Source organism: Musca vetustissima, unplaced genomic scaffold (genome assembly GCF_032173495.1).
Source record: "Musca vetustissima isolate MV318-11 ecotype Yass unplaced genomic scaffold, APGP_CSIRO_Mvet_v1 utg38984, whole genome shotgun sequence".
NCBI classification, from domain to species: domain Eukaryota; kingdom Metazoa; phylum Arthropoda; class Insecta; order Diptera; family Muscidae; genus Musca; species Musca vetustissima.
Window position 1 is genome coordinate 184,745 of NW_026879887.1, and position 26,003 is coordinate 210,747.

The 26,003-nt window shown below is 33.6% G+C and overlaps 1 protein-coding gene across 1 annotated transcript; it reads right to left on the bottom strand.

Annotated features, from left to right (window-relative positions):
• Positions 1-1,961: 1,961 nt before the first annotated feature.
• On the bottom strand, positions 1,962-25,615 carry LOC133325049 (cadherin-86C). Its single transcript, XM_061533877.1, has 11 exons — positions 24,899-25,615; positions 24,696-24,779; positions 21,427-21,552; positions 20,022-20,171; positions 19,157-19,271; positions 14,708-14,900; positions 13,107-14,436; positions 12,901-13,031; positions 6,277-6,367; positions 4,797-5,014; positions 1,962-4,725 (listed from the first exon to the last, which is right to left on the bottom strand). Exons 1-11 carry the CDS (start codon positions 25,613-25,615, stop codon positions 1,962-1,964), a joined length of 5,919 nt encoding a protein of 1,972 aa, XP_061389861.1.
• Between the last annotated feature and the right edge of the window lie 388 nt (positions 25,616-26,003).

The window sequence follows — 26,003 nt, forward strand, 5'->3', positions numbered from 1 at the left end:
GTTCTAATGTATATGCCGTTATATAGCTATAAATTATCGATGGTAGATCAAATATCTATGCCTTTTTTACAAAGTCAATATGTTTCTAAAAATATACGGATGGCATTCCTAGCATAATTCTAAAGTACTGTTCAGATACATTAAAGGTCGTTTACATTGAACCGGTTAACCGAGTGGGTTTAAATTTTCAATTCCTTTGAATATATGCCAAATAAATTCTCATGAAGTAGGTTAACCCGGTAAAAAGTTCTAATGTAAATGCCGTCTTAGCTATCCCATTAACGCTGTTGTTTAATTATTCCCTGAAGTATAGTCATTTTCCTACCTTCTGGAAGAAATCCTATATAGTTCCTTTACACAAATCGGGCAGCTTAACTAATGTCTCGAATTATAGAGGAATTGCTAAATTAAGTGCAATTCCAAAATTATTCGAAAAACTGATTATTGATGTAATTTCTCATAAAGATCAGCCAATCTTAAGTCCATATCAACATGGTTTTCGTAGTGTCCTCTCAACCATTACCAATCTTATTCAATTTTCCTCAACCGTCATAAAAGGTTTTATTCAGCGTAATGAAACAGATACAATTTACACTGACTTCAGTAAAGCTTTTGACAGGGTTAACAATGAACTTTTAATATAAATTAAATCAAATTGGTTTCAGTATAAATTTAGTTAAATGGATATCATCTTATTTGCGAAATAGATCACAGGTAGTTTTGTTTGATGATTGTCTCTCCAAATCCATTAATGTTACTTCCAGTGTTCCCCAAGGAAGTAATTTAGGTCCACTCCTCTTTCTTCTATTTATAAATGATTTACCCAATGCAATAATCCATTCCAAATTTCTAATGTATACTGACGATGTCAAGTTGTTTATCACCCATAATTCCATGAAGCAAGCTGATTTACTTCAAAATGATGTAAATAGCCTTATTGGTGCGAATTAAACTGTATGGATTTAAACCTAAACAAAGTAGACGTATTATGTTGAACACTATGATGGTAATTAAAATACTAAACTGTAATATACCCTCAGACTTCCTAATTTCATCCATTAGAATAAATGTTCCTTTTCGATTAAGTAGATATTACTAACCATTATACGTAGATTTTCATCGCACAAATTATTCTATGGGAGATCCACTTAGTAAAATGTGTATTGATTTCAATTCTGTACGTAGACGTAGACTTTTGCATGAATACAGAACTAATAAAATCTAATATAATTATATTTTTAAATTAATAATACAACTTAATAACAAACTGACTGTTGAAGTAGATTTCTGTAGCTGGTTTTCTATCCCTTCTCATAGTCCATCATAATGCGGATTATGGTGTGTACGCGATCTCTACGAAAGGGGATGTCGCCGTCTCGGTCGGCAGGGGTGGGAAAGTGAGGCGTGGGAATTGTCCATAGAATCATCCTAGGTGCTGAGTTGGCCCGCTCTTCTATATATATATATAGGTTTACAAAAAAGTAAAAGTTTCGATTCTATAAATGATTTAAATAGTATATTTTTTTATTATGCGTTTAACGATAGTAGGTATCATAACTTCATATTTTTATAACTACATATATATATATATATATATATATATATCTTTTTTTAATTATTCTTACACTAAGTGTCGTTATATCTCGAATCCAACGACAGTAATGCCTCAGCATGGGTCGGTATTTACAAAAATGCAATGAGACGTCTAATATTAATTACAAAAATCTTAATTTCTATAGAATAGCACACATATTTGTAATTTCTATATATACTTAGAGCAAACAGATAAATAAAAAATGAACGAATGTTTATATATTTAGGTGGAAACATTTTGAGATGAAGGAAATATTACAAATGAGAATGTGTATGGGAATAACAATGTTGTAAATGCTAACTGCGTATAATAGGGATATCACATTGTGGTGCAACTATTCGGCGATATGTTGGTGTTTATCATCCGGTCAATATGGTGGGGATTCGCCTCCTGAAGGTATTTTTTGAACACGGCTGACTTCATCATAGGCTATGGAGAAGACGCTTTTCTTTTCGGCAATGGGGTTACGACGTCCCATGCTGTTGAGAAGCGAATTCATTGCAATGCCGGAATCCAAATCGTCTTCGAGAGTGGCGGCGTTGAGTTGTTTGTGTATTGAATTGGAGGAAGAATTTGTTGTTGTTGTGGTTGGATGTGTAGCACTGGGATCTTCGATGTATAAATTTATTTTGGAAGCATTATTAACTTTAACTTCATTTTCTTTGATCGGTGAGGGCTTGGGTTTTATATGTTTCATATTTGTTTCCTTGGCCGAAGAAAACGTTGGCGGGGTTTCAGGGTATATGTAATGAGGTAATTTTGATGGTGGCACAGATACTTCGGGAGCATTTTCGCGTTCAAAGCGATGCTCGGAATGTTGTAGTAAGGGATGACTTGATTCCGTTTCGACACTAGGTTGGAGTTGTTTATTTTTCACAATGTCTTCCTTAAGCATGCGAGCTGCTTTGGGTGGTGACTTTCGTGGGGCTGGTTCGGGCTTAAATTTAGGTTCTTCTTGTTGGCTGGCTTCCGAGTGTTTTATATGTAGACGGGTTCGTGACACTTTCTTCTCGCCTGGGTTCTGTACGGTCGATTTTTTACCCGATGGCAAGACCCCTTTCAAAGATGATTCGGTAGATGTACGGCCACTAACTGATGGTTTCTTCTTGTCATAATACCATTCCATGTACTTCGGCACGCTGCCAGCACGCGGTCTGTTATGTGAGGGTTCGTCATGTTCTAGCAGATCGTTTTCACTTTGTGTCACACGACTATCACTTATTTCGGTAGTTGATATTTTGATTCCACTCTCACCATTTGTTTCATACTTTGTTAAGGACACCCGATTTTTTGGTAGTTCATAACTATTTTGTTTGCGTTTGTTGGGTTGCTTCTGAGAATTAGTACTACCGCGAGAACTATCGCTTCGCGAAAGTCTGGTTTTTACTTCTGGTCGACTATCGCCGTGCTGTTCGGATGTGGATTTTGTGGGTTTTTGCGATTTGACATTGCTCTCTAGGTTATTATTGTCACCTACATGAATTTCAAATCTATGTTCATGTTGTGGAGATGATTTCCTTCTTTCAGATTTGTGACGGTGAGATGAATAGTCATTGCTTTTTATTACAATCTCGCCGGCATCCGAATCGTTCGAAAACCCATCCTCATCATTTTTTTCGTAGTATTCGTCTATATCGGTATTTTCATAATATTCCAGCTGTTCTACACGAATTTTTCTACTTTTCTGTTGTTCACTAGAGCTGTATTTCTCATCTAGCGAATCGGATATTTCCATAAGAATATCGCGATTCAAGGCCTCTTTTTTTGTGCGGGAGGAATTTTTTTTATTGGCGTTCTCCTCATTTTTCATTCGCCGCAAGATACTTGCTTTTGTTTCTCCATTATTGCGCGGTGGTTTTTTGGGTGTTGGTTTCTTGCGAGCTTTATAATACTCTTCGTCATCCTCTTCTTTAATGGGAGTTCTAATTTTTCGCTTAACTTCTTCGACCATTACAATCCGTCTGCGGGGCTGGCTTCCATTGCGGTATTTATTACGTCGTCGTTGTTTTTTTCTTTTTATGCAGTACACAACCCCATCTGGACTATTGGGAGAACTCAGACGAATGTATTCATAATCATCGTCATCGGATGCGGAATCATCATTTTCACTGCGCGCTCTACGTCGTGTATTTCGACCTGGCATATCGAATGATCCTCTGTGCAAATAATTGTCATTCATCTCTGTTTGTGTTCCGGTTTCACATTCAGTTTGAGTTGCTATAGCCATCGATTGCCCGGGCAGACTTTGTGTCTCGAGTGCTATATCGTGTTGGACGTAGCGTGTTTCAATCTTTTCCTTTTCTAGGAGAATTTGTCGAAGAAGTTCATTTTGGTGCTTCAGTGAATTCTCAAGCTCTTGAGTCAAAGACTGGTTAGACATGGCGGGCTGTATTTGACTCTGAAACCCGTCCATATGGAGTGTCGCAATGGAACCTTGGGCAGGTTGGGTGTGTATAACCTTAACCTCTGGTTCGGTTTGCGAATAAACAATGCTATTCGGCCCCGATTTGCCAAGCGGAAAGGTATCACCTTTCAGTGTGGAATTTTGCTGAATTTCGTTAGGCATCGATTGTATATACGTAGCACCTGGAACAATTTGGTAATGTTCACGAATGATTTGCTTGCCATCTGGTTGTTCTTCTATAAAACGCCTCATTAGAATCTCCTTCCCGCTATTGTCGACCATCAACAGTTGCGGTTGCGACAAATTAGCATTTTTCGGTGGAACATTCACATATAAATTATCATCGTCGCCCGCTGCCGCCCCATCTCGTGTCTTATCTCTTGTCATTAGTTGGAGGATCTCGATGTTGCCATCTTTTATGAAGAATTCGCGCTTATTTCTTAGACTACTTCTCCCTGTGTTGTAGTCAATGTCACTTCCACGATCAATTTCATGACGTCTCATGGAATCATCGTCAATGTGCTGTTGGTGTTGCGTCATTTCCTCACTGTCGTAACGTTTATTGTGTTGACGGTTAATTTTACTGCGCCGTATATGTATGTGATCATCATCAACCAGTTCACGTTCATCAATAACATCTTCTATGTATACATCACGATCATTAATAAGATTAGTTCTAGAATTATGAAAACTTAGGTGAGTATCGTCTTTGGCCGCACGTGTATTTCTGTAACAGAAACCCGATTATGTGTAAATTTACGTGAATTGAGAACAAAAAATATGCTCTGCTGAACTTACTTTATTTTAACTCGTCTCTGGTTCTCGTCAGCTGAACGTATGCGTCGTGTCTCCTCAGAATGGTTGCGAGCATTAGCGACGTCCGTGACATGAATGGCACCTATGTTTTCGTCATACTGCTGGCGCCCATTGTGGAATTCCCAACGGGTAGGCTTCGTTCTAGGATCTGTCGGTTTGTCCGCGGACCAGGCCTCGCGCCGTCCCATCCATTCGGCGACCTTTAATATATTAAAATTAAAAATGTTTTTATACGTATATTTATGTATACCTTTTTTTACATACATATGCAGTTTAGTGTAAAAAGCCCAAACCCAAGTGAGAAGAAATAATAAAAAAGTGCAAAAATCTAAAGAAAGAGACGACTTCTAATCGTGCAATGCATTCTGATCACATACGAACAGTAAGGAATAAATATTTTTTTTGTTTATGAATAATTGTAACAAGACAGGCTGTTTAATTAATTGTCAAGAAGGACAGACGTGAGCGTCCAAATAATTTGAAAAAGAATTCTGAATATATTGGTAAAATCGTATCTTTTCAGCTAAAAACAGCAGGTAAGGATGTTGAGAATATTGGACGTTTGGATATTCCTGTAATAAGAGTTGCATTCGCAGACAAAATTACCTATATATATATACATATATATATTGAATCACTAAAAACTATAGTTATGTAGCACAAATATGCGATATTATTTTTCAAAAAAGTAATTTGAGCCAAGATATGCCCCTATACGTTGTGCAGCATAAACTATTTGATATGCTATATCTAGTCAAAAATCCCTTTGTCTGTGTGTAAGATTAAATAGTGTGTCTAGAACTCTTTAATTAATATTTCGAATATATGTATGTACTGTCGTTAATTCTTAAAAATGCATTCCCAACCTGAGATACGTATATTTGGACACATTATAAAATTTCTACCAGAATTACATTGCAGCCTACAGTCCAAACCTTATATTTCGATCCAAAACTGTCGACTTTCATAAAATCAGCTACTCTGTTGAGAGAATTCAATAAAAATCAAAATGTGTACAACATGTATTTTGCGTAATTTAATTAAATAATTTTGACAGGCAGTTAGCTAAATAAACATTGACTGACGGGCTTTGTCATATCTTCAATGAATGAAATTATGAATTTCATGAAGAAAATTATAAAAATGTGGAGTGGTGGTTAATCTAGTTTCGTTTTAGTGGAAAATGTGTTAAGTTTTCTCCGTTTCCTATTTTGCTTTGTGTTAATAACCTTAAAAAAAGCATAGACCCATATACGAGCAGGAAGAAAATTAAAATGAACAACTTAATTAATTGTGCAGTAGATTACTACATTACAACTACTTTTGCAAAAATATAATAGTGTAAAGAAAATAAAACAGCGGTTGTAATAACAAGAAACCACATCTACAAATGAATAAAATGTACAATATGTGATAGCAATAGATGTCTCTTAACTACGGAGTTTTTTTTATCGAAATCTACCTGAACAGATTTTGTTTGCTTTCCGTTTGCCATTTCCCTATGTACTAGATGAACATCGTCTTCAGTTCTACTGATATTAACTATTCTTTTGCTACAAGAGAAAAAGAGAGAATTAGAATAGCATGGATGAATGAACAATGAATGTACCATAGGTTACATTTGTAAGTAATAGTAAATTATTAATGGATATGTAATTGTTTTATGGGCCAATGTAGCAGTGTATTTTGTTCTGTAGATAAATGACGGGGTTATTGAACACAATATCAACCTCCACCATACCAAGAGCATTCGTTTCAAAGAATACGCATTTTTCTAATTTTTCAACACTTGTCTTATTTATCCAGCCACATACATTTGAAACGCCAAGTACCATGCACACATATGTTTATATATATTGTCAAAGTTTTAATATTCCATTTTCAAAAAAAAAAAAAAAAAAAACGAACAAAAATATTACTCTGAAGAACAATACAATATATACCAAATTGCTCAAATTCGCGAGTACAACAATCCAATCGATTTTGTAGGCTTCTACTTTTACTTTAGCACAAAAGCCGTGAAATGAGTGGCTTAGTCACCAATCGAGAAAAAAATAAAAAAATCTGGGTTGCCTCAACACAACTTCCACGTAAATAAACATGGGAATCAATATCATAAAAAGTTTGCAACGACAGATCAATAAATCTAATACTATTGAATTTGTCTTATATACTTTAATAATTCTCGAGTTTTAAAGGGTGAACCTCGGCTTCATCTACGTTAAAAAATTGGCAATATTGTCCATATGTATACATTGCTTAACATTTTAAAAGCTAACAAAGCTTTGAAATTATATACCACGATATTTAGACTTCCTAAATCTGTTAAATAACCGTGAATTTCACTATTACGAGTTTATGCAGCATCAAGAAGGTTGACAATATTTTATTTTATTTTATAGGAGATACAAATTTATTATGTAAATGTATACCTATACTTAACAATATTTTGCATTTATTCTGAGAAAAAATCGTCCAAAGAAGGGTTAAACGCCTGTTTGAGTCCGCATATATTTCCAAAGAATTCTTTTTCATTTGACATGACAGACTGATACATGAAATTAATTATGGTTATTCTATCCTGTTAAACCGTTTGAAAAGCTTTTGTCACGGCATTCATTATAGGTGGTGAAAGGAAGTCGTGATCGATTTAGGTCCACACAAATGCCGTTGAAACCCGCCTGATTTTAGGTTTTTTACGTGCCGAATCTAATGAGTCCATGTTAAAATTCCGCCCAATAAAACGGCGGATATAGGTACCTTGAATTTAGGAAAAAGTGCAAAAACTTATTTTGACTAATTCGCGTATATAATCTTATGCACGTTGCGTCATTTTTAGCCATTTTAACAGTTTTTGTATAATAAAGCGCATCGAGCGGCACACTTTGGCCTCTAAATAAAACATCGAAAAATTCAAAATTATTGGAAGAGATTGATTCGGTTTATACGATAACCGCAGCTGATTTCCACGAATAAGCTAATTGCATGATTTTTAATATTGATCATTTTTATGTATTGTAACTGCAACATATTTAGTCATTTTTACAGTCGAAACTGTTATCAGATGAATATACCGATATTTAACAATCATCTAAAAGAATTTGAAAAAGGAAGCGTCGCATATTTTAGAAGATTAAGGCAAAACCGTATTCCCTTAACCATACTAAAAATCAAAAATTCAAAAAACGTCTAGTTTTAATTAAAAAATTAATTTATATTATTTTCCGATATCTTCATGCTTTGCTATTTGTTTTCCGCGACTATTATACCGTTTTGCAATGTGATTTAATAAGTATGCAAAGAAAACAAAAGTGTTTAACCATTTGTGAAGAGATTCGCGAATTACAACAAATAGGAATTCATTTAATTTATATTTGAAATACAAGAAGTTAGTTGGACAAATATATGATGATTCTATGCTGTATGAATGCCACAACTTATGATATTGCTTTATATGTCTTTGGCTGTGACAAATTTGTAATTTTTCTTTTCTTATTGCCATTTTATATTAATTATTTCGTAGGTTGTCCTTTTTTGAATAGAACATTCTGTTGAATGGGATTAATCAAGCTATAAACGTAAACGTCACGCAATAATCAGTCAAACTGTCCGTGATTCTCAATCGCTAGAGGAACGCTGTGGAAGAAATCTATAAAAAAAAGTCCAGTCGGAAATGTGGTCGCACAGCTTTTGCATACGATTTCACAATAGTCTAAAAGGACCTTCGCTGCGTTGATCATTGCCTGTGATAAGTCAGCATTGCAATGCATTGAAATTCCAATGCAAAACCCCCGGTCTATGCTGCGCTGGTGGCGAGGTCCATTATCTCATCCACTATGGCAGTAAAATGCAATGAAAACATTTTCTGTCTAATATACAAAAATACGATGGATTTTTTCAATGACGTCATTTGTAGCCTAAGTTGTTGATCAAACCGTCTACAATCCGATTAATTACGCATCTTTATTTTGAAAATTATAAATTATTACAATCTTTTCGAAATTCATTTAAATTCAGACTCATCAGCAATATGATGCACTTCAATACCCATTGATGTTCTATCGTGGTTGATCCAATAGCAGGTGTGATTAAATATAATATCATATCATCATTTTATATATTTCAATCAGCCGAAGTTACGTTCAGCACACATGTACATATTCTACTTTGGTTGTTTTAAAACCAGTGTTCGAAAATAAACATTATGTTGCCGTACCAAGGTAAATAGGTACAATACAATGAATAGGTACGTCTTGATTTAGATTAGGCGAGTATACTGGCGGCAATACTTATTGTGACAAAGAACATGATTCATGGCCCCTGCGGAGCTCACAACTCTGACCAGTGTTGCCAATTTAGCACTTTTAGTGCTAGATTTAGCACTTTTTAAACTCGTTTAGCACCAAAAAAAAAAAAAAAAAAAAAAAACGCTCTAGCACCTAGCACTTTTTTTAGCATTTTTAATTTGTTCCAAGATTTTTTCAAATTTTTTAGTATCACTTCAAAAAATTGTCGTTTTTCGATTTCACATTGACGTTTCTGTATGTTTTACATAGTGGATTTGATTTTCCAATGTTTTTCCAGTGATTGGAGCAATATAGTCGGACGGGGCTATCCATATGATGATGATATGAAACTACCACAACTACCATGTCGGTGAAAAATTCTGCGAGTTATCCACCTCCTGGGTTATAATTATACTACAATATCAGAACATAACAAGTAAACATGATTTTAAGTTTGGCCCGTCCGAACTTTTTATATCCTCCACCATGAGGATGAAAATCAAAATGTCTAAAATTAATGGGGCCTCCTAGGAGAAAACTCATGTTATGATAGAACCCTGAACATACCGAAAATACGTGGTAAACATATATTGAAATTCTCAAAACATCAAATAGTGGGGCAATAATAAAAAAGAGATCAATAATGATAGCTTTGGTAGTAAGATTTGGCAGTCAATGAGAATACAAAGTACCAAATTACAGCCAATTCGGCTGAAAAACTTGTCTAAAATTCTCAAAATATCAACATGGGTCAATATTAAAAAGTTTTAGTGCGGTGATACCGTTATAAGAACCCAAAATATAAAATTACATCCAATTTAATCGCAAAACGTGTAAAAATCCCCATATTGGCAGGTACAATATAAAGCCGGGTATGCCTTAATCGATATAGAATTTTATTTTAATTTTATTTCCCGTATTTATTGGGTTATTGGTGTCCGGGTTACAAAGGCGGCATCAAAAAAAAAAAAAAAAAAAAAAACAGTGAGCGGAGCAGTATAGCCGGACGGGGCCGACCTACACACCTACCACGGAACTCTGCGGATTTTTATTCCGAGCCTAGGCAACATTTCGTGATAGTTGCACCCTCTTGCTCGATTAGAGGTATACAGCATCTTTTCCTTACACTGACATATTTTCGAATATTACTAATATTCAATACAGTCCTTCTAATTACTTGTCTATATTCTCTTCAACCTGGGTTGTGTGTAATGTTCGAAAAAAACCAAAAAAGTTTAGTTTTCGGTCCACTTCATCCCAAAATTATTATCGGATCGTCGCCGAAAATTATAGGCGTTGTCCTTGGCCATAACTGGGACCTCATTGAACATTTCAAAGGGATCAGCGCTATATTTCCGCCCTCTAGTGTGGTAATGGTTTACTAAATAATATCTGAATATGTAAGCACCTGCAAATATTTAATTGGTATCAATTTAAAGGCCAACCACTCTTCTTGGATATACTATCAACTCATCGGCTCTATGTCATTCAAGAGTAAATATATACGCCATACAATACAATTTTTTCATTTTTCACACAAAAGTCAGGGTCCATTTGACCCTCTAAATATTGACCGATCAAAAACAATAGGGGTATTCATTGGGCCGAACCCATCCTACATGCAAAATTTCGTGTGGCCTGTATGGTGTTTACAAATTATAATGGACAGACGGACGGACAGCTAGTCGAGATATGACGATCGGTATAATTAAAGGTGGGTCTAGGACCAATATTTCGCGGCGTTACAAACTCTTGTAGGGTATAAAACATGACGATCCGTACACTAAAATGAGCGTCCAGGACCAATATTTCGTGACGTTACAAGCTGTTGTAACACAAACACTCATAACATCCCCACCAAATATAAAATATAATCAAATTTCTTTATATTCATTTTTAGCACTATTTTCTGGCACTTTTCTAAAATTTTTAGCACTTTTTAGCATATTTTTTCAACAAAATCTAGCACTTTTTCTCAATCAAGTTTTGGCAACAATGACTCTGACTCACCTTGCATGGAAAACGGAAAAGGCACAATATGTTTTCCCCGTCCGTTGGTGGATGACACAATCCGTCGAATCGACGGATATCCATTGTATCGACTTCGTTCACCACATGAAAACGGAAAATTAATTGTGGTGAAAATAAAGGGAAACTATGTCTTTGTCGATAACCGAATTGAAATGACTAAGTGACGAAATTTCCCTTGGACGTTATGTGAGCTGTAACGAGCCAATTTGACGACAATTTTCTTTTCTCAATTATGAATGTCACCCGACTGTTGTTCATTTAAAAAAAAATAGAGAGCGGCCAGCCAGTTTACTTTATGGATGAAAATGCAGCGAAACGAGAAGAACGACCACCAGCGACAACATTTGCACACTTATTTTCGACATGTGAATCCGATCTGTTCGCACGAACTTTTATCTACCAGGAAATTACACACTATTATATATGTTTATGATACACAGTTCATAAACGAATGTTTATGTCTTCCCTTAATTTGTTGGTGAAAATTTGATTTTTTTTGTTAAAGATATGTCATTGTATTCAAACATACATGTTTATGCATTGGAAGTTACGCGAATTTTATGTAATAATATTAGTTGTATGTAAGAAAGTCGAATTAGCTTTTTTCATGGATTGTGAAATTCCAGTGGTTGCTGGAAATTCCATACTTCGGCAACTGTAACTCGACGATCGGTACTTTCCGTTCTCGATCCATTAGTTCTAATTCACACATACACATTGACTTCTCTATTCTTTGAGTGAATGTCTTGTTTTTGATTTGTTGGTTCTTGTTATACAGTAGATATCGGATATAAGCACATCTCATATAAGAAAAAATTGGATATAAGAAAAATTATCAAAATCACCGAGCTTTTTAACATCTTCTCAGTGTAAAAATTGATTCATATAAGAAAAACGCGAATAAGAAAAACACTGATATGAGAAATGTTTGTCAAACACCAAAGCTGACAAAAGTATTTGAAAACATTTCATATAAGCAATTAAATATTGTTAGTCAAACTATGAACTGATTTTAATTTTGTTATTTTTGTTTATTTAAATTTTTAGTTTTCAAGATACTGAATTTTTTCTTGCCAAACTGTGATTTTATTTCGTAACTTTGTATTTGTATATACTGAATTATTTTATTTAATAAAATGTTGTTTTTTAAAACATGATTTTTATTTAAACATTTTACTTTAAGAAAATATATTCGTTTAAGAAATAGATTTCTTATATGCGTATGTACTCTTATAAGAAACAACTTTCTTATATCTGATAATTCCACATAAGAAAAAAACGCATATAAGAAAGAAATCTCTGAATTTTTTATGTTTCTTATATCCGATATCTACTGTATTGTTACTGGATCTATTGGACATAGATGTGTTTCACTATTCGCATACTTAAAATTTATACAATTATTATTAAACAAATATCGTGATATATCTTATATTTTCATCGTATCTGTCAATAAATTGGACTACACTCCTTGTTAAACCAACGACTCTAAAGGAGTATCACACTTGTTTGTTTTGCATTTGCCTTCATATGACTTTTATTGGATTTATTGCTTTCGAACATAAATTGTTATTGAATTTTCTATTCGAAATATATTTGTATAATTCCATTAGGAATTAAAGATTGCCATTAGGATGGCTAGGGATAGAAAATAGCTCTTGAAGTGCTTAGTTTTAGTTTCATTATCTTTGGGCCCGATTTTCGCTCAATAAATTTGACGTGTCTGATATATAGCAAATATGTATTAAATTCAAAATGAATATACTTACCTTGTAGCTCCATATAGTGGACACCATGAGCATATGCAGCATAACAGTAGTATAAGGATAGTAAGTGCAACCAAAGTGGCCAGAAGTATTAACAACCAGAAAAGGAGTTTATTCTCAGCTTTGTACAAAGTCTGCAATGGGGTTAGATTCTTTTTTTTCAAATTCGTTTATTTTTAGTAAAGAGAATGAAAATTGATTAGACTTACGTCTGTTTCACTCATTCCCACTTCCCGGCCTGTCATTATGGCAAACGAACTGTTGTGCTGCGATAGGCGTTGCTGAATTTGAGAAATATCAACTATGGAGGAACTATCATAGAGTACAGTCGCAGTGACTACACTCCTGTCTTTGATGTCAGGATTTCCAGATGCTATATTTTGGGCACCGGGTTCGTCCGGCTTTAGTGGTCTTATTTCATGGATTATGACCTTTCCGCCAGTAATAGTGGACAGAGTTTCCTCCGTCTTAAATTTATCAGGATTTATACCGGGTACAACGAATGTTACAGCACGTGTGCGACTCTCTGGTGGATAGATGCGTATAGTGGTGGTGCTAGAGCGAACCGGTATACCCAGGTCATATGCACGGGCAGTAAGAATGAACATGTTCTGGTCCTGGGGAGATGGTGTTGCAGCCTGTCGTCGTTGTCTTTGGTTGGTATCTTTTTTTGCTCGGAAATTAATTTTTTCACGTACTGTCAATTCGCCGGTCAACTCATTCAGCTCGAAGTTATTGTCGTAGTTGCCGTTTATTATTTCGTATCGAATTTCATTATTCGGCGCTGTAGCATCCTTATCGACCGCGTGTATAACTGCTGCGGAGGTGAAGCTCTTTAAATCCGGAGCCAAAATAAATTCGTAAACGTCCTTTTCAAAAGTCGGTGTCTCATCATTTACGTCCAGAAGCTTAATGACTAGCGGGACCTGAGCTCTGTTGCCCGTACCATCATTATCTCGTGCCTCAACATACAGATGATACTCCGGCATGATTTCTCTGTCGAAACCGTGCTTATTTGTTGACACAGTTATAAGTCCTGTCTCGGCATCCAAATTCAGTGAGGTATTAAGATATCCTAGGATCGCTGTATAGCGCACACGACCACCCATCCCTGTGTCTGCATCGTCGGCATGGACTTGGATAACTTTGGTACCAACAGTAATGTTTTCTGGCAACTCAACCGTGTACATTGGATGAGAAAATACTGGAGGGTTGTCATTGACGTCATTCAAATATATAGTCACGTTGACTGTGGCCGATAAATTTGTTGCAGGTCCCAGTTCCTGTGCAAGAATTTGAAATTCGACCGTTTGTCTCTCTTCATAATCCAGCAAAATGTTGTCGCGCACTCTGATCAGAAAAGATGCACTTCTCTCAGCCACATTGGGGGAAATTTCAAAAGTTCCATTATTATTTAATAATGTCAATGAAAAGACTCCATTCTTTCCGGTGTCATCGTCGTATACACGCGGTACGTACGGATCGACAAATGTAAGGGCGGTACCTTGAGGGGCATTTTCGTCGACTCTAGATACATAGCTATTTATAAAGAAAACAATAATAGTTAGAAATTTCATAAAATGGGTTTCCGTACTGCAAGAATCTATTATTTTTCCTTTATGATAACGAAAAAAAATAGAAAACATTTGTTGATTCTTGCAGTACGGGAACACACCATACGTTGGCCAAAAGACAAGATAAAAACAAGTAAAAAACATCATTAAACATAAACAAGGGAGCATAACAGAAAAAAAGACTACAAACATTATGCAAATTGCTTTAAAGTACCTATCAGTGTGTTTATACTTACTGATCGTTCTCGAAATATGGCGGTGAATTGGTACGCTCCGGCAAAAAGAATGCAAGTTGAACTGTGGAAGCCATAGCTGGAGGTTCGTCACGACCGACCTTAACCTCTTCGGCAATTACTGTAAGTAAGACGGGATCGCCCACATGCGTGATTGCAGCGATATCCTCAAGTGGTCGCATTAGAAATATTTCTCCTGAAAATACATAACACCACCATTAATAATAATGAAGAAAATTTGCATAGAGTTTTCAAGTACAATTCTTTGGGACATCAATAGGGGTGTCAGTGTACAGAAAAATACTCGAGTTGACAGTCATATTTATTGTTTACTGAGTAAAATTTCCAGTAAGATTTATAAATACTCAGTAATAAAAAATTAAAATAGCACTTTTTATTGAAATTTTATGTAAAAACACAACATTGTCTGTTCCCGTACTGCAAGAATCTACTAAACTTACTACGATAACGAATTTTTCTAGTAGATTCTTGAAGTACGGGAACATACCGTTAGTAACAATTATATAAATTGAATTTGTTATTTCCCTGGTTCTGTGGTCACACAACGCTAATATTTGACTCAAATATGTTTTATTTTATTTGCCCAAAATATGTCAAATTTGAATACTCTTGATTTTTTGCTCACATTGCCCTCAAATAAAATATTTGACAATTTTTTTTGTTCAAGCAGAAGGCATAGACATGTTAGAAATATTTGTCATAAGACATATTGGACGTGTGACAACATTTGTATGATCTAATACAATTTCTTTCAAAACGAGCCTATCATTTCTAAAATTCAGGTTTTTCTATGATGGGGGTTGTCGTTAAATGGTGTACCTTTAAAATTGGACCAATATTGATAATTGTTAGTAGGAAGGAAGACACAATGGGATTCCAAAATACTATACGACGGTTGAAAAACGTTCCGAAAATGAACTTCATTTCATTCAGCTCTATCGTGATTTCAACAGACGGACATAATTAAATCGACATCGAATTTTATTCTGTTTAAGAATATATATATATATATATATATATATACTTTATAAGGTGTTGCAAACGGAGTGGCAAATAAAATATTAACTCCACTTTAGAATGTGTGTACGCATTCAAAATTTTTTGAAAATTTGTAATGTTTTGGAAATGGAAATACCTATATCAGAAATTTTACGTACAGAAACTAGAAGCGTCATATTGGAAACTGAATTTTTCCATTCACCAGGGATACGGAATGCCAAATCACAGAGACTTTGGCTGGAAAATACAGAAAGTGAGACGGTACATATATGTAAAAAGCCAATTCGGTTGCAAGTTGTGGATAAAACCTCCAAAATACCTAAAACAGGAAGGAGCCTCAATATGGACTTCTATTGACCACATTTTGGAAATATGAATGCATTGTATAATTATTGAAGGTAGTCTCATTTGCTAAATCGATGATGGCAACAATTTTTATTTTCGGCAACTCAGTACTTGATTTTGTCATTTTCAAAAAATGTTGAATTTGAAACCGTAATAATTATATGACAGAGAAACAGAAATTTTTGAAAATTGTGTATTTGAAGCATTTGGAAGTGAGATTCTAACTCCATCTTCAAATAATTATCTACTTCGACACTTATTTTTTGTAAAAGGGTGATACTTCGTAATTTTACAATAACAAATGAATTGTTATCCAATTTCGATATAAGTGATCAAATAGCAATTGAAATGACATGGCGTGGAACTATACAAAAGCCCAGTTTTCAGCGATTTACTACATATAGTATAATAAGAGGCAAGTCAGCTTACTTTTGTGTTAATTGAAATTAAATCATTAATTTTTACAGATATGTGCCATCTGAAATTTCCCCAGACGTCGTTGTTGGACCTAAACAAAGTTTGTCAACAACATATTTTACACGCTCGGGATAGAATATACAAAAAACAACCGAAGACTGTAAATCAATAAAATTGTTGAAAATTTAACTACTATTACAATTTAACTAAATAATGTTTTTAGTTTTACTTAGTATTCACCTTAACATCAATATTATGTTTGGCGATAAAGTTGGCGTTAAATGTTGAAGTTTTTTTTGCAAAATATAGGTTATTCATTATTGTTATTGTAATTACCAAAAACTCACTACCAGGCGATATCGTATTTTAACAAATACGGTTATTGAAGAAATGAAACACGCATTCGCCACTTCTTAAACGTATCTTCTTAGTGAAAGTTGAAAGTAACTAAGGCGATAATATTTAAGGTAACAAAACAGTGTCATTTTGGAGTGTCGCTTTATTAACTTCAAATTGTGACGAAGAAGATACTTTTTAAAGGTAACGAGTACGTGGTTCATTTCTTCCCAAAGGTATAACTTATTTGTTAAAAATACGATATCGCCTACGAGTGTTTTCATCGCCTGGTAGTAACTTTTTGGATATGTTTTGGATAGAAAATGCGTATTTTAATTGCTTTTTGATCACTTATAACAGCTTTAATTGCTAATTTAACAAATGATGACATTTCTTTTTCCCCAACACGATTTATTAATATTTTCTGTAATAAATTTGTATCTAGAAGGTGGCAGAAATTATGATCAAAGTTATATATTATTACCAATTGATACCGAACTTCATCTTCTTTTAGAAGTTTGGCATCAACATTTTTAAAATCATCGAAAACATAAAATGGCAGCTATGGCAACAATTGCAATTCTTTTTCTAAGGAAGTGGGCATTATGGAATGTCTTATCTCATTCTTTAGAGTAATTACCTGCTCCGTAAGTGATTTAATTAACATCGGTGTGGCCATTTGATTTTTGTTAGATTCCTTTAAAAATATTTCCATGGTTTCTTTTAGACTTTTTATTTCAATTTGATGTTCATAAACAATCCGACTTTTAACATCTTTAAGATTTAAGAAAATTACATGTAAGTATTGCATAAAAATTGCTTTAGTTTTTAATTTAATTTTTATACCCTTCACCACTCAGTGGTAGAGGTTATTATGACTTTGTGATTATGTTTGTAACAGGCAAAAGGAAACGAGATATATATATATATATATATATATATATATATATATATATATATATAGGTCAAATATATTTTTTCGTCTGATTTAATGTAAATGGTGCACCAAAGTCAATATATATCTTCGATTTGCACGGCATTGCGTAATGAATTAGGTCTAGAATGATGTGAGTTAAGTTTCGTGAAAATCGGTTCAGATTTAGATATAGCTGCTATATCTCTTTTCTTCCGATTTTATGTAAATTGTATTCTAAAGACCCACAGTTGCCCGATTGCCACACAATTTGGTACAATGAACTGAAGTTAATATAAGTTAATCTCTGGCAAGTATCATTGAAATCGGTTCAGATTTTGATATAGCTAATATCAGGGACGTAAGCAGGGGGGCCGCCCGGCCACCCGGTAAATTTATGTTTGCAACAGCGAATTTTTTTCATTTTGTACTCAGAAAGGGATTCTATGCATCAATTGACTCGAAAATATTTAATAATAATATAACTCACATTACCTTGTTTTTCGGCATCTTTCTGTATTATTTGATACAGCAATGAAAAAGGTTTCAGGCCGAAGATTTTTTATAATGAAAATGTAGTATTATCCACAAATTTTTATTCGATGACAAATATTTATAGAACGACAATTAAATTACGAAGCTGTAGAATTTCCATCTTCTTTCATTTAACTAACTAGTTACTGCAGACTATCGAAATTGGATAGCAATTCATTTGTTATTGTAAAATTACGAAGTATCACCCTTTTACAAAAAATAAGTGTCGAAGTAGATAATTATTTGAAGATGGAGTTAGAAACGCACTTCCAAATGCTTTCAGGGTTGCTATTTATTCCTTTTTGTGTTCATACACTAAGCGAAAAAAGTCGAAATAAGTTCGGAATAAGTCGAAATATGTGACCAATACTATGGCAGGAGGGCAAAACAGAAATAAATATATCTTTATATGGGAAAATGTATCATCAACAACTATATTTGCAATGAATATAAAATTGGTTTCTTCTTTAAAATTTGAAAATAATATTTTTAAAAAAAAATTCTTACAGTATATGACATAGAAACAAAACTTGAAAATTTGTATTTCAAGCAAATACAATCACAAAACATGAATGTATTAGTGTGGACAGTCCTGACGTAAAACCAATAAGTGCACCGTTAATAATGTATCTCAATTTGGTCGGAATTGTGGAGAACAACATAGAGATGTTCATGGCTAAATTGTCAACAAAATGTCAAAGAAAGGTATTATTTTTCACTGTAGTAAACTATCAAAAAATTTTAAACGGATTTACCTTTTCATATAAGCATTATTAAAATAAAGATGAATGAATCAAAACTCTCATGATTTTATATTAAACATTATATTTTGAAATTCTGATTTATGTATGATAAAATTATTTTTTTTCCTTTAGACGTAAACTTACCACTAGTATCATTTATGTCGAAAAATGATGTAAATGGATTGCCTTCCGAAACCAAACCATAACGAACATCTCGTGGGCTACCTTTGTCACCATCTTCTGCATGAACTTGAAGAATCTAAAAACGAATGAAAACACATTTATTAATTAGAACATATTCTTTTATTATTGTCTGACAATAATGCAATGTAGGATATATGTATCAATTGTGAATAAGAAAAACAATTCTGCATGCACAGTCTAGTTTTATCAGATGAATTGATATACCGAATACAATACGAACGCGTCCTTACACACCTCGATATTATAGGGATTTGTCACAGTACAATTATACAAGGTAACTGCAAACCGCAGCTGATTTTTCCGACGTAATATTTTTTTTTCATTTTCGATATTGCAGATTATATTTCTAAATACGACACTGCAGGGAAATTGATTGCGCCATTAATAATACATTATAAATGTTATAGAAAAAAATCATATTCTCAAATGATCAAAAATAACATATTTTCATCAGTCATCGCCCATAATATTTATTAAAATGTATATTCACTCTTCGTATGGATTTCACATTTTAAAATTGGCCATATAATATATAATACAATATCACTTGTTGCATATGCCAACAAGGTAAGTTTGACAGAAAGATGCACTGCATTTTTATAGTGCCTTCGAAGTTATTTCAACTTCTTATTATACGATGGCTCGTCATTTCTATTCGAATAATTTGTAGAATATCTGAAGTTGAACTTTGTTACTGCCTAAGTTAACACAACATCCTTTTTTTTAATATATATATATATATATATATATATAAAATAGGCTTCTTATTTTACCAAAGTGTCTATGTAAATAAAAAAGAACTCACCTTGTCCCCAGGAAGTATACCTGTAGGTAACTTCGTAACTGGTGGGGCCATTGTAAATACGGGTGGTTGGTCCTGAACGTCTTGTATAATAACAACAATTTCCATACCGGCAATATTACGGCTATCTTGGCCAGGTTCAGCATAGGCGTCCTAGAAAAAAAAACAATTCCGAAGATTTTAATGCAAAAGTTTTTTTTATCAATTTTTCTTTTTATAAATTTAATCAATCTAATCTCTAAATTAAAGTGGATCAATATTGATCATTTTTAGTAAGAAGATTTACTACATCACCACAATCCAAAATACCAAATTACAGCCAATTGCGGCAATTGAAATTGTTCTGGATTGGTATTTCAAATTACTGACACTACAAACAAAATACACAGAAAATTGCCGGTACGAGCAATTTTTTCCCATTTCTCGCCTAATCTAAATAGGGACTATGATAAAAGCTGTATGTATATTAGTATAGAGTGTGGGACCTTTTACAAAGGCAAATTTCAAATGTCTTTCAATGTTTTTGCTGCCTTTTCAAACAGAATATCTGTATTCTAGCTTTCATCCATATATCGAATTCATCCCGATGTAATTTAAAAAAAAATATTGGAAAACAATTTATTTTTTTCGAAATTGTCGTTCTAAATACAGAAACTATCGTCAGTCAGGGTAAATGCTAATTCAAATTAACAAATTTTTCAATGCCAATTAAGACCCTCATCTGTTTACGGTATAAACTGTGGGAATTAATTGAAAAAGTACAAAAGTATACAATCGTAATTTTTTGAAAATATACCATTTATATTGGCAGGAATGTAATACAATCGAGACTTTGCAGTTTATCTCCTTTTCCATTTTAATATTTTTATTTATTTCCACATTTTCCTATTGGTATACATTTCAAAATTATGAAAAATATTCATTAAATTAAATTGTACATGTTACAACATAGGAATGTTTTCAGAACGAAGACACATATACAGAGGAGTATTTTTCTAATTGTACCTATACTGAAAATTATCATAATCAAAGATACAAAATTACGGACAATTCAGATGGAAAATATTGCTACGACCAACCAAATCACATGTATCATTATTATCAAAAAAAATTGGATATATTATTTTCAAATCGATCAAAAGGTGCAACATTTATAAAAATTTTGCCAATACTTATAAATGCTAGCAACCGATATACGTGGATGTTGAATGTTTAAATGTTGGAAATTATACTATTAATAATGTTACATCTGACGCCTCGCATAAACGTGCATGTATTATGAGGCAAAAGAACGCTTTGTGGTCAGCTTGATTCATTAAATAAAATTTGAGTAAAAAAGTTACATGATTTTTTTTTTTAATTATTATTAGTAATTATTGTTTGAGAATAAGGTTGTTCACATACTTACATTAGCCAATATGGTTAAATGATACATTGCTTGTTTTTCGAAATCCAACGGACCCAACAGAAATATAGTTCCCTCTGTAGTTTCAGGGGAAACAATTTTCTGTCGAATGGCAAATAAAGGCGACCCCTGAAAAAAGAATATATTATTTTGATATCAATTTATAAAGTTTAAAATGTTTATTCATATATAAAAGGAAAAGTAGTTAGTTATAAGTAAAGAACGGCTGTACCGATTTTAGTGATTAGTGTAATATCTTAAAAAATTCTGAAAATACGCGAACACTTTTCAAACAAATATTTTGAAGCATATTTTCATATCCACGAATGTTCGATGTTTTCAAAGCAATGCCCTACATTATAATCCTGAAAATGTAGTGGAAATCGTAAACGTTTGATGCGCGTAGGAATGTATTGTTTTTAAATGATCTGTCATGTCTGCCATATCGAGCTCACAAAATTCTAGCAATCATTACGGCGGCAGAGGAGGCGGTAGTATAATGGGTATAGATAACAATGCCTTTGGCAACAATTTGTTATCGACATTCCCCCATAAAACGACAGCCAGAACAGCATCCACGGCCATTTTGTCGGCCTCACCATATAAGTTAGCAACGGGCTCACCGTCACAGAAAAAATCCACAACAACATTGATCCTCTTCAAATGCGACGGCGATTTCGATATTGCAATGGAATCCCCTAACTTTTTATGTTTCAACATAGTCCCCATTGGCGCGTCATTTTCGTTCATACCCTAAAACCTATTTCCAAGATGAGTGTCTGTAGTTTTGTATTTCGTTTTCTCCTGGCTGCTATTTACCAATATATCGACCCATATGAATTTCCCGTCAGATTTTAGATGTTTTGCCTGGGCGATCTTAACACGTTTATATTCGTTTTCAATTCAAAAGTTGTCAATAACAATGACATTTACTAACTTCAATTATGTTAAAAGTGGGTGTTTTCAAGAAAAACTGAATTTGAAAATGTTGTAATATTATATTGGTAATGACATTTGGAAAGGTGTGGGGCGATTACTGATCTGGTATCACTGATAATGTTATCTTAAAAAATATTTATTTGAAAACGGAAAATTTGATATGGACTACTTACACATCGTATGATATGTTTTCAAACGATAAATTCAGCTGTTTCCGAGATAAACAATTTGTAAAAAAATTGATGTGTGGGAGATCTGCAACATCATCCACTTTTGGCAATAAAAATAGCTTACAACCTATTCTCAGACCTACAGAAGCTAAACACAAAATTTGATCAAAATCGGGCACGCCTCTTCGGAGGAGTATTTATACATACGAATACATATTTATACGAACACTATACATGACATAATTATACAAGGTAGTCTCATGCAGTCATATGTTTCCAATTTTTTTCATAAATTTGCTGTTGACAACATTCAGCTTTCAAAATTTAAATGAAAATACTTTTCTTCGGTACGTACGCATAACATGTGTTTAGTGGAATAAATTGCTATATAATTTATATTTATATTTAATATTTTAAAGTTCCCTGCCTCTAAAACTTATAAATATAAGTTGTAACAAGCATGGTTAAATTTTGAGAGCAATGCACAGCTTTAGAAAATATATTTTGTTTAATTTATTGAAAATATGCCAATCGACATACATACATTAAATTTTATGGTCTTTATTTTTCATTTTATTTGAATTTGATATATGAATTCCAATTTAAAAAGAGTTGACATCATAAAATTCTCAAATGAGACTACCTTCTGTAATTATGCCATGGGCAAAATAAAGGCTTAGCAGAAAAATGTGTATTCAGATAGAAACTGGTAATTTTTGTGTTCTCTTGAACAACTCTTAAATGGATTTTCTTCTTCTTTGATGAACCTGGCATTATAACTGAAATTTTTTGGTAAAGTTTGCCAGCGTTAGATTAAAAACCAACTTTTGTGAGGATTGTTTAGTTTTACGTATATTGGTACCAAGTTCGTTATAACCAAATTAAAATATATGAAAACTGAATGTTGGGACCGAATAAATAAAAAAGTTCGCTATATCCGTAGTTCGCTATGGGAGTAAAGATTTGTATGAAAAATATGTCTCAAAACCTTGGGAACAGCAAAATTTTATAGCGAACACTTTTGCTGTTCCCAAGGTTTTGAGACGAAGTTCGTAATATCCGGTGTAGTTATAAGCGCACTCGACTGTATAAAAAATTACAGCCAAATACTTAATATTAAGGGAAACCGTTATATGGGGACTAGCCGGATAAATGGTCCAATATTGATCATTTTAAGTAGGGAGAATTTCCACTCTATAAGTATCCCTAATATAAAATTAAAAGCAATACCGAAAATTGGAAGTAGTGGTAAAAAGTGAACCAATATTGAACATTTTCAATACCAAATATTCTAGGAGTAGTAGCTATGTATATGGAAATTTCGAAGCTCTATCTTAAATTGTGGAGGATATAAAAGCTTACCTAATATTGGGCTACCGTTATGTGGAAATCTTATACATATATTGGAACACATTTAATAAATTCCGTAAGTCAAACATTTCAATTTATTCAATTTATTTTTCTCGAATTCCATTATTAATAAACTTTTATCCACCGAAACTTTACAAACAAAAAAGAAACAAGACTCGTTCATAATCAAATTGTAGACATTCAGGACTGTAATGTAATTTACGTGAGCTCTGATAAATACCAAGGTATTACAAATCTTACGGTGGATGGTATAAAAACAAATATAGAATGCCGAAAAGTGTACATCAACAACTCTACTCTAACGCTACTACAACGTTTGCGGGTCAGCTAGTTTTATATATATATATATATATATTAAGATAAGGGATAAGATTTCCAATCCTATAAATCAATACCGTTTTTAGGCCACGCATAAAATGGAATGCCCGATTTGATCCAAAATTTGCAACTCTTTGATAAACACATATACCTCATGTACATAAAAAAAAAAAAAAAAAACCGGTGTGTAATTCCGTAATACCACCGCAACTATCGGCTGAGGGTATATATCTGTCGTAGATAACAACGAGGGACACTTTTTTAAAATTTGGCATACAATCAAATCGGTCAACCAGTTAACAATAATATATTAATAATATGCTGCGAATAGTAATGTTTGACGAAAATATAGTCTAAATAGTGAAAACCAAATAGGATAATAGGTACGTGAAATGTGCACCTAATTCAACTTATTTTATCTAAATACTACAAATGTATTGGTAATTTGCATATAAAATGCTGACAACAACTTACCCACAACTCAAGGTATACTGGCTTCTGAAAAAGCGGATTCTTTCGAGCAATGACGTAATCTAATTCTGTACCCCGTTTAGCATCCTGCAATGGAATTAAAAAAACAAACAATTGCGTTCATAATTAAATTACCGCTATGTGGCACATATTTTGAAAGTTAAACAAAAATTAAATGTACTGTACTGGAATGGAATGGAACTCACCTCTGGAATCATAATAATGCCTGGCTTGTGAGGAAATATAAGATCGTGCGGTGTTGTAAAGTTTGTTGCTGTTATCGAACACAATTGAGTTGCCATTCCGCCCTTAACGTCTTTTACCGCTACCTGGAAGTCGTAATATCGACCAGGTTCCAACCGCCGCTGTAAAACCACATTAGCTTGGCACACGGAATTATATTTTGTGCATGGAAGTGACTCAATCTTGACTGTCGACGACGATGCATCGCCTACAAATTCAAACGTCAGCGGATAATCGAATTCTTCGTCTGTGGCCCTAAGTCTGTATATCACAGAACCGACTTGGGCATCTGCTGGAACTAAAACTAAGCGCATTCGAGTAGACGGATCAAATTTTGGATCTACACTCAATACAGCATAAGGGCATAAAAATCCGATGATGAGACTTATAGTTAATATTCTGTATGCCGTTATCCAACTTAGTAGGGCAGTGGTGAAACGACGCATAGCAGTCTGGAAAGGTTTCATGGAAAGGGAGAGCACTTGCCTATTGGCGATCAGTGGCTTATGGCAGTAAAATGGACCGCTGGTTTTCTGTGTTGTAATTTCAAATTGTAAAGGTTTGTTTGATATGTGCTTCGTACATAAAATGGGATTACTTTGATCCTGTTGTTGTCCCTGCAGCTTCCAAAAATATATTCGTTTTCTCTTCCCCTTACTACCGGTTTGCGCATATTTCATATTTTTTGAAGTCATCTCTGAAAAAATAAAAAGAAAATTATATTGTTAATCAAACTCTAATCATAAATGCAAGAAAAAAAAATAAATTATAAATGAAATACTTAGGATATCATTTGTATCAATTCCAAATGAAATCACTATTGAAATACGAAGTAAAAAAATATGTAACTATTTTAAATTGTAACGAGGGTCAGTGGTCGCTGTAAGCGGTAGTCGATATCAAATAAACTGCAGAGCCGAAATAAATAATATAATAAACTCCATAAAAGTTGCATTCAAATAAACGGTAGCATTTGAAGTTTTAAAATACACTGGTGACCAAAACTAAAGCAACTGAAATTGTAAACTGGTACAGGGTATTATGTCTTTGTGCATATGTTTGTAACAG

Bases quoted from the DNA above. Each gene is read 5' to 3' on its own strand.
- LOC133325049 (XM_061533877.1), bottom strand. From the start codon at position 25,615: ATGAAATATGCGCAAACCGGTAGTAAGGGGAAGAGAAAACGAATATAT. The intron at 13,032-13,106 runs GTAAGTCTAATC...ACCCCATTGCAG, and splicing joins TGGGAATGAGTGAAACAGAC to ACTTTGTACAAAGCTGAGAA. The intron at 4,726-4,796 runs GTAAGTTCAGCA...TTTCTGTTACAG, and splicing joins CAGAGACGAGTTAAAATAAA to AAATACACGTGCGGCCAAAG.